Source organism: Pristiophorus japonicus, unplaced genomic scaffold (assembly GCF_044704955.1).
Source record: "Pristiophorus japonicus isolate sPriJap1 unplaced genomic scaffold, sPriJap1.hap1 HAP1_SCAFFOLD_384, whole genome shotgun sequence".
In the NCBI taxonomy this organism is placed as follows: Eukaryota; Metazoa; Chordata; class Chondrichthyes; family Pristiophoridae; genus Pristiophorus; species Pristiophorus japonicus.
In genome coordinates, this window is record NW_027253696.1 from 568213 (window position 1) to 578744 (window position 10532).

General features: G+C 48.8%; 1 protein-coding gene across 2 annotated transcripts in view; it reads left to right on the forward strand.

The window, feature by feature from the left end:
- LOC139250515 (hyaluronidase-4-like) overlaps nucleotides 1-9440 on the forward strand; it is a 118000-nt gene extending 108560 nt beyond the window's left edge. For both annotated transcript variants that reach the window (XM_070872889.1, XM_070872888.1), the window contains exon 4: nucleotides 8998-9440. In XM_070872889.1, coding sequence (XP_070728990.1) covers nucleotides 8998-9393 — 396 coding nt within the window. In that variant the 3' untranslated portion in view covers nucleotides 9394-9440. The remainder of the gene's footprint in view (nucleotides 1-8997) is intronic.
- Nucleotides 9441-10532: the final 1092 nt, after the last annotated feature.

Consider the following 10532-nt stretch of genomic DNA (forward strand, 5'->3'; position numbering starts at 1 on the left):
CCAGATGAGAGAGATGAGGCCATGTATCCGCGCCAACAGCGCCTCTCCGCCATACTTTAGCGCCTCAGCAGGGATTCCATCCACACCCGTAGGCTTGTTATTCTTGAGCTGTTTTATTGCTTTGCCTACCTCGTGCAACGTTGGAGTTTCACTGAGTTGGTGGCGGGTCGCATGCTGCAGGATGGAGTCGAAAACACTCGAGTCAAAGGCAGAGTCTCGATTGAGGAGATCTTCAAAGTGCTCCTTCCAGCGGGCCCTGACAGCCTCGGTGTCCTTGATGAATGTTTCCCCGTTCTTGGCCAGGAGTGGGGTGGGACCTTGGGTGTTTGGACCATAATTGGCCTTGACTGCAATGAAGAATCCTCGCATATCATGGCTGTCGGCCAATTGTTGTATCTCCTGTGCTTTCTCAGTCCACCACCTGTTCTTTAGGTCCCGGGTTTTTTGTTGGACCTCAGCCTTGAGCCATCTGTAATGTTGTTTTGCAGCTCCTGAGTTGGGTTGTTGCTTGAGGCTCAGAAATACTTTGCACTTGCGATCCAATAGTTCTTCGATCTCCTGATTATTTTCATCAAACCAGTCCCGATGTTTTCTGGTTGAGTGACCAAGTGTCTCATCACAGGCACTGGTTATAGAGGCCTGGAGGTCAGACCAAGCGCTGTGGGCATTCAGCATTTCAGGCTCATCAAGGCACGCCAGATTGGCTGTGAGGCGCTAGCTGTATAGGGCTCTCTTAGCTGGGTCTCTCAGTGCCCCGGCATTAACTTTTTTGCGGCACTGCTACTGCTGTCCCCTCTGCTTTGGGGCTATGTTAATGTCGATGATGGATCGGATTAGACGGTAGTCCGTCCAGCAGTCATCAGCTCCTGTCATGGCGCGGGTGATGCGCACATCCTTGCGATCCTTGGCTCGGACGATGACATAGTCGAGCAGATGCCAGTGTTTGGAGCGAGGGTGTTGCCACGATGCCTTGTATTTGTCCCTCTGGTGGAACAGGGTGTTGGTGATGAGAAGTTCATGTTCTAGACATTTTGTCAGGAGTAGGGTACCACTGGAGTTGGCTTTCCCTACCCCCTCTCTGCCAATCACGCTTCCCCAGAGGGCTGTGTCTTTGCCGACCCTGGCGTTAAAGTCACCCAGGAAGATCAATTTGTCGTCCGTGAGGACACGGGACAAGGATGTCTCGAGGTTGGAATAAAAACCCTCTTTAGCCTCCTCCATTGCATCGATGGTAGGGGCGTACGCACTGATGACTGTGGCACATTGGTTCCGGGATAGGGTGAGACGAAGAGTCATGAGGCATTCGTTAACCCCGCAGGGGAAGTCTTTGAGGTGTTTGACCAGCTCATTCTTGACGGCAAAGACGACTCCATGAAGGCGGCGTTCTTCCTCTGGTTTTCTTTTCCAGGAAAAGATATAACCTCCACCATGTTCCTTCAATTGGCCTTCTCCTGCCTGCCGAGTCTCGCTTTTGGCGGCGATGTCAATGTCAAAACGTCTGAGATCCCGGGCAACTATGGCGGTGCAGCATTCCGGCCTGTTGCTGTTGGGATTGTCCATGAGGGTCCTGACGTTCCAGGTCCCGAACTTCATACTGACAAAGTGGAAGCTGCCTGTGCGTGAGTTCTGTTAACGTGGGGTGGCCACTGCACACCGACAACCACACGGGCTTCGCTGAGCAAGGTCTTGGTCCAGTGGCAAGGGGGTCCAAGACGACTGGAGACCAGGCACTGCTCTATGAGCCTAACTGCCTACGGCGAGGTGTTGGCCACAAGCTCGGCGCTAAGTAGCGCCATTGATGGTAGATGGCCTGAGGCTTGGTTGGGGGGTAGGCATTGGGAAGGTCACTTCCAAAGTTATTTTAAGAGTTAAAAGTTGATAAAAATTCCCAATTTGTTTTAAGAGCTGTTAAAACGTCGAAGATGTATTTTAGAAGTTTAAAAGTATTTCCAAGTTGTTTAAAAAAATTAGGAGTTGACTAAAAGTTGATAAAAATTCACAATTTATTTTAAAAGTTTCTAAAGGTTGTTAAAAAGTCAAAGATATAGATCAATAATAGGTGTTGAAAAGTATTTCGATTAAAAGTCTAAAATGTAAGTTTTAAAAGTTCTCCCAAATTGTTTAAAAAGTTTAAAATTTGATTAAAAGTTTAAAAATTGATTAAAAGTTTAAGATGTTGGGTTGAAAGCCGCCATCTCGGTCCCTCCGGCCGGTTCAGCACCGGCCCGGAGTCCCTTCGGCCGGTTCGACGACCCCCCGAATCTGTCAGCACAATGAACAGCTGGTGTACGACCACAGGGATAGGTGTGGAGTCCTTCCGGCCCGGGATGGGTGCGGGCCGGTGCGGAATCCCTTCGGCCCGGGTTTGCAGCGGGTTAGTCTCCGTCTCCGGATTGTATGTGTGTAGAAAACTCAGCTCAGGTTTGAGCAGAATGCTGAGTTTACACACCAGCAGGGCCTCAGTCCCAGCAAGCGGGCAGTGAGGCAGATGGAGTCAGCACCAAAGCTCATTGGTGGCAGCGAGAGCTGAGCAGGATGACTTCAGTTGTGCTGATGTTGAGTAGGTAAAGCACTGTGCCCCTGAATGCTTCCCACATTACAACATTGACTACAGTTGTCTGTAAAGCTCTTTAAGGGATTTGATAGGGTAGATACAGAGAAACTATTTCCTTTGATGGGGATGTAATCGTAAAATTGGAGCTCGACCATTTAGAAGTGAAATCAGGAAGCAGTGGAAAATATACTCCTGAGTAAAAGGGTACTCGATTTGGTTCACAAACCTGCTGCAAAATTCCTGCACAAGAAACTGTCAGCAATACTGTTAATTCTGACTCCAGGCAGTAGTTTGAGAACTGCTGTGGGAAGATATTTGCAGTTGCAACATTTTTCCATGGACTAAGGGGAATATTTGGGGCAAGTCATCCCTGGGCTGCTCTTACAAATCAGCAGGCAGCCATCTGAGGAGCATCAGTGGCAGGACATTGTATACATGCCCCAAGAAGCTCTGAATATGGGAATTAATATGTCCTTACTATACAGTACAAATGCACACAAGGCCCATACTTGAGAGAAGGTCACTCTGTGACAAGTAACCTTTATTAGCCAGCATTGAAGTGAAGAAGATGGGTGGAGCTTCCCCTTTTATACCTGAAAGTCCAGGTTAGGAGTGTCTCCCACAAGTTCACCACCTAGTGGTCAGTGTTCTCACAGTGTACAACTTAGGTCAGTTTATACATGGGTTACAATGACAGTTGAATACATGACATCACCTCTGCACCCAAAGTTTTATTGGGATCACAGGTTAAGTCTCTCTGGTGGTTTACACTCCCTGATAGAGCGCCTGAGTTGGGGCTCCATTTGTTGGGCACTGGCCTGAGTGTCTGCTGTTTGCGGTGCCTCAGGCATGTCCAGACTGCCCACAGTGACTGGGCTCTCCGCCACTTGGTTCCAGTGTTCGGGTCACCTGTGGTGGAGTGAACTCTACATCGTGTTCTTCCTCTGCTTCTTCTATGGGGCTGCTGAACCTCCTTTTTGTTTGATCCACGTGTTTGCGGCAGATTTGTCCATTGGTAAGTTTAACTACCAGAATCCTATTTCCCTCTTCAGCAATCAAAGTGCCTGCGAGCCATTTGGGCCCTGCTGTGTAGTTGAGGACAAAAGACAGGGTCATTGACATCAATACATCGCACCCTCGCATTCCCGTCATGGTAGTCACATTGTAACTGATGCCTGCTCTCAACAATTTCTTTCATGGTGGGGTGTATAAGGGATAACCTGGTTTTGAGCGTCCTTTTCATTAGCAGCTCTGCGGGTGGAACCCCTGTGAGCGAGTGTGGTCGGGATCTATTGGCCAACAGGAGGCGTGATGAGCGGCTTTGTAGGGAACCCCCTTGGATTCTGAGCATCCCCTGTTTGATTATCTGCACTGCTCGTTCTGCCTGGCCATTTGAGGCCGGCTTGAACAGTGCCGTTCTGACATGGTTGATACCATTTCCTGCCATGAAGTCCTGGAATTCAATGTTTGTAAAGCACGGGCCATTGTCGCTGACCAAGACGACCGGTAGACCATGGACTTTCTATCGTGGCAGAGGATGTGCTTCAATTGAGAATGTCACACTCGATCCGTTTGGAGTAGGCGTCCACTACAACCAAAAACATTTTACCCATGAAAGGACCTGAGTAGTCCACATGGATGCGTGACCATGGCTTGGCGGGCCAGAACTGGGGCTAAGGGGGGCTTCCCTGGGTGCGTTGCCCAGCTGAGCACACGTGTTGCACCTATCCCAACGTGTGACCTGGCAATTGCCTTCATCATGACAATGCCCAGGTGCTCATTGTGGAGTTCTCGGATGAACATCTCTCTGCCCATCTGGGGCATGACTACTCCGTTTCCCCACAATAGGCAATCGGCCTGAATCAAGAATTCATCCTTGCGCCTGTGAAATGGTTTAATTCCTCAGGGCATGCCCCATACATGGCTGCCCAGTCCCCATTCAGGACACATTTCTTGACTAAACACAGTAGCGGGTCTCTATTTGTCCAGACTTGTCTGATGGGTTGTCATGGGTGAGCCTTCGCTTTCGAAAGCTTCAACAGCCATGACCATCTCAGCAGCATGCTCAGTTGCCCCCTCGGTGGTGGCGAGTGGGAGCCTGCTGAGTGCATCGGCGCAGTTTTCAGTGCCCGGTCTGTGCCGAATTGTATAGTCATAGGCGGCTAACATGAGTGCTCAGCTCTGTATACGGGCCGATGCATTCACATTTATGGCCTTGTTGTCAGCCAAAAGGGATGTTAGGGGTTTGTGATCTGTCTCCTGCTCAAATTTCCTGCCAAACAGGTACTGGTGCATTTTTTTTACTATATATACACATGCTAGCGCTTCCTTTTCTACCATCTTGTAGTCCCTTTCTGCCTGGGACAGACTTCTGGAGGCATATGCTACCGGCTGTAACTGACCATTGGCATTCACATGCTGCATCACACACCCGACCCCATAGGACGACGCATCACACGTTAAAGCAAGTTTCTTACACGGGTTATATAATGTTAACAGTTTGTTGGAGCATAACAAATTGTGTGCTCTATCAAAAGCCCTTTCCTGGCTGTTCTCCCAGACCCAATCGCAACCTTTGCGTAGAAGCATGTGTAGCGGCTCTAACAGCATGCTCAATTTGGGAAGAAAGTTACCAAAATAGTTCAGGAGCCCCAGGAACGAATGCAGCTCCGTCGTGTTACGGGGTCTGGGTGCTCTCTGGATCGCTTCCATTTTAGACGCAGTAGGTCTGATCCCGTCTGCTGCTACCCTCCTCCCCAGGAGTTCTACCTCTGGAGCTTAGAAGACGCACTTCGCCTTTTTCAGTCGCAGCCCTACCCGGTCCAGTCTGCGTAGCACCTCCTCCAGGTTGTGGAGGTGTTCTTCAGTATCGCGACCCATGATGAGGATGTCGTCTTGAAAAACCACCGTCCTTGGAATCGCCTTAAGGAAGCTTTCCATATTTCGCTGAAAGATCGCGGCGGCCGAATGAATCCCGAACGGATATCTGTTATACTCAAACAACCCCTTGTGTGTCGTGATGGTGGTCAGCTTCTTCGACTCACTCGCCAGCTCCTGGGTCATGTAAGCTGAGGTCCAATTTTGAAAAAAGTTTGCCACTGGATAGCGTTGCAAAGAGGTCCTCCGCTCTCGGTAGCAGGTACTGGTCTTGGAGTGACATCCGATTGATGGTGGCCTTGTAATCGCCACATATCCTGACCGACCATCCACCTTGAGCACCAGCACAATCGGGCTCGCTCAGTCACTGAATTCGACTGGCGAGATGATGCCTTCCCTCAGCAGGTGGTCCAATTCGCATTCTATCTTTTCCCGCATCACATACGGCACCACTCTGGCCTTGTGGTGTTCTGGCCTGGCATCCAGGTTTATGTGAATCACTACCTTGGCCCCCATGAAAATGCCAATGCCGTGTTGAAATAATGAGTCAAATTTGTCCAGGACCTGTGAACATGATACTCGCTCCCAGAAGAAATTGCATTGACATCGCCCCATTTCCATTCATGACAGCAAGCCAACTCCTCCCCAGTAGTGCGGGACCGTCCCCCGGGACAATCCAGAGTGACAACCTGTTCTCCGAATCTTTGTGGGTCACGACTACCATGGTGCTGCCTAGCACCGGAATGATCTCCTTTGTATATGTCCGTAGCTGTGCGTCAATCGGCAATAATTTTGGCCTCCTGGCCTTGGACGCCCACAACCTTTCGAACTGTTTGATACTCATCAGGGACTGGCTGGCCCCCATGTCTAGCTCCATTAATACTGGGATGCCATTGAGGAGCACTTTCATCATTATTGGTGGCGTCCTGGTATATGAACTGTATATGTGCTCCACATGAACTCGCTGAACTTCAGCTTCCAGCGATTTCCCCCAGTATTCATTTGGCCTCGTAGGGCTTACATCGGGTCCGTCCTCCTCGTACATCAACCTGGCTGCAGGCTCCCTGCACATACGCGTCAAGTGACCACTGACGTTGCAGTTTCTGCAGGTATATTGCTGATACCTGCAAGTTCTGGCTGGGTGTTTGCCTCCACACCTCCAACATGAGCCGTTGTTGGAAACAAAAGGTCCATTACCAGTCGATCGTCTCTGACTGTCTCTGTAACTGTCCTTAAGCGCACCATTGACAGGTGTTGATGGCCCCATTACTGGCCGCATTGTCCCTTGCGATGGCATGAATCGCCATTCAGCTAGCCATTGTCTCTGTTGAATTCCCCCTTTGGGTTCGACTACATGCTCGGGCATGTCCGATTGCCCCTGTCTGCCTGGAGAACTGTGTGCAGTGTTAACAATGTTGACTCCCTGTCCGTTGGCTGCATTTAAACTAAGATTTTTGTCAAACATCATTCTGGTCTCTTCCTCCCCTGAGATAAATGGCTGGGCCATCAAAGCCGCCGTTTCCAGGGTCAAGTCTTTCGTCTCAATCAGTTTCCTGAAAACCCCAGCATGCCCGATGCCCTCAATAAAAAAGTCGCGCAGCATCTCCGCTCTGCAAGCATCTGGGAACTTACATAGGCTCGCCAGTCGCCGTAGGTCTGCCACGAAGTCTGGAATGCTTTGCCCTTCTCGCCGCCGGTGCATGTAAAACCGGTGTCTCGCCATGTGCGTACTGTTCGCCGGTTTAAAGTGTTCCCCGATCAACTTACTGAGCTCTTCAAAAGTCTTGTCCGCCGGCTTCTCTGGCGTTAGAAGGTCCTTCATCAGGGAGTACGTCCTGGATCCACAAATCGTCAGGAGATGAGCCCTGCGTTTGTCGGCCGAATCCTGTCCCAACCATTCCTTAGTGACAAAACTTTGCTGTAGTCTCTCAATAAAATCGTCCCAATCATCACCAACACAGTACCCCTCTTCTGTGCTGCTAGTGGCCATGCTCGCGTGGTTTAAATCCCAATTTCCTGTCGCCAATAATATGTCCTTACTATGCAGTATAAATGCACACGAGGCCCATACTTGAGAGAAGGTCACTCTGTGACCAGTAACCTTTATTAGCCAGCACTGAAGTGAAGAAAGTGGGTGGAGCTTCCCCTTTTATACCTGAAAGAGAGGTTAGGAGTATCTCCCACAAGTTCACCACCTAGTGGTCAGTCTTCTCACGGTGTACAACTTCGGTCAGTTTATACATGGGTTACAATGACAGTTGAATACATGACAGGAATATACTCGAATAATGGACTGTACAAAAAAAAATTTGATTAAAACAAATCCATCACATAGACAGAGCAGCATGTCATAGAGCAGTTCATTCAAATGGATATATACTGACATCCACTGAAGAACCCCATAAATCACAATTAAATCTTCAGTTATTTTGATAAACTATTTATTTAATTATTTTTAAGTCGATACCTCCGACTGGTCCAGAGGTAAGTATTGAATATTTACCTCGTGAGTGTTTACTTTCACACAAATTTAACGATCTAATGTGAAGATATGAACACTCATTTAACCATTTCTATCCAAATATCTCACTCTCCATTCCATAAAACTGTAACAATTCCCATTTTCCATTGAATATTATATCGTTTAACTGGTTCTAAAGCCCACACCTGAACTACACTAACATATCTGTGATCCTTGCAGCCTGTGAATTTCAATCATTCTTTGTTCTATTGGACTGAAAATGGTTCTGGTGTTGCTTGAAAAAACTTTAGCTATTGTTAATCCCCTTAGTATCTGGATAGCAGGTTGGAAGACTTTGCAGGAAAATGCAAGTATCGACAAGACAAGCGATTAAGCCCGCTTCACTTACTGTGTCCTGTGCTGCTACTGGAGTTTTATAGAATTATCTTTATTGTTCGCTCCCTCAGTACTGCTCCTTCAACAGTGCAGCACTCCTTCAGTATTGCTCCTTCAACAGTGCTGCACTCCCTCAGTACTGACCATCCGACAGTGCAGCACTCCCTCAGTACTGCGCCTCCGACAGTGCTGCACTCCCTCAGTACTGCCCCTCCGACAGTGAGGCACTCCCTCAGTACTGCCCCTCCGACAGTGAGGCACTCCCTCAGTACTCCCTCTCCAACAGTGCAACGTTCCCTTCAATAGTGCAGCGTTCCCTCTGCACTGTCCCTCCAACAGTACAGTTCTCCCTCAGCACTGCCCCTCCGACAGTGCAACATTCCCTCAGTACTGCCCCTTCGACAGCGCGGTATTCCCTCAGTAATGACCTTCCGACAGTACTGCACTGGGCATGAACCCACGACCTTTGACGCTGAGGTGAAATGCGACAAACTGAGCCATGCGTTAATTGGAGCTTTCAAGACTGAGATCGATGGAGTTTTGTTGGATTAAGGTGTGGAGGGAAGCTGAAGTTGCGGTGCAGAGCAGCCGGGATGTGGTGAATGGGGGGAGCAGTGTGGAGGGGCCGAAAGGCCTGCCCCTGTTGTTGATGTCGGTGCGGATTGCCGGGACCTTGCCTCTCTGATTAACACATCCTCTCTCTCTGCAGGAAAACTGTGAGCTGGTGCGGGATTACGTGAAGCGAATCCTGGGTCCGTACGTTGTGAATGTGACCATGGCGGCTCAGAGCTGCAGCCAGTATCTGTGCAACAAACACGGCCGCTGTCACCGCAAGGATCCCCAGAAAAACACGTACTTACACTTGAGCAAAAGGTCCTTCCAGATCGTGGCACGGACCAGTGGTGGCATGTTCCGAGTGTACACCAAGGGCCGGCTCAGCTCCGCCGACAAATGCCAATTCAGGGAAGACTTTGTGTGTCAGTGTTACAAAGGCTGGAGAGGGAAGTTCTGTAATAAGGTCAAAAGCACCGGGCCACAGTGTCGGGCAGAGAGCTCGCTGTTCATCGCTGCTCTCTCATTGCTCATAATATGGTTCTTCTCCTGACACATGCGTCCTTTACACAATGAAATGCACTTTCCTGAAACTTGAAAACCTCATCCTGATATTGTTAACTGTGCGTGAGTATGTTGGCACACACAACTAACTCTCACACACACACACACACATACTCTCTCACACCATTCATACTCACAACACACTCTCACACCATACACACACACACTCACACACACACTCTCTCACACTCACAACACACTCTCACACACACACTCTCTCACACCACTCACACACACTCACAAACCACTCTCGCACCACTCACACAACACACTCTCACACCACTCACACACACACAACACACTCTAACACACACTCTTGCACACCACTCACACACACACACACAAACAAAACACATTCTCACACCACTCACACGCGCACACACTCACAACACACTCTCACACCACTCACACATAAAACACTCACACCACTCACACTCACACACAGTCTCACACCACTCATACACACACACACACAACACAATCTCACATCAATCACACACATACACACAACACACACACACACTACACACTCTCACACACACCATTATTTACAATCTATATAAATGACTTGGATGAAGGGACCGAGTGTAATGTAGCCAAGTTTGCTGATGATACAAAGATGGGTGGGAAAGCAAATTGTGAGGATGACAAAAAAAATCTGCAAAGGGATATAGACGGGTTCAGTGAGTGGGCAAAAATTTGGCAGATGGAGTATAATGTGGGAAAATATGAGGTTATCCACTTTGGCAGAAAAAATAAAAAAACAGATTATAACTTAAATGGAGAACAATTGCAAAGTGCTGCAGTACAGAGGGGCCTGGGGGTCCTTGTGCATGAAACACAAAAAGTTAGTATACAGCAAGTAACCAGGAAGGCAAATGGAATGTTGGCCTTTATTGCAAGGGGGATAGAGTATAAAAGCAGAGAAGTCCTGCTACAACTGTACAGGGTATTGGTGAGGCCATACCTGGAGTACTGCGTACAGTTTTGGTCTCCTCTTGGTATTTAAGGAAGGATATACTTGCATTGGAGGCTGTTCAGAGAAGGTTCACCAGGTTGATTCCGGAGATGAGGGGGTTGACTTATGAAGGTAGGTTGGGCCTATACTCATTGGAGTTCAGTAGAATG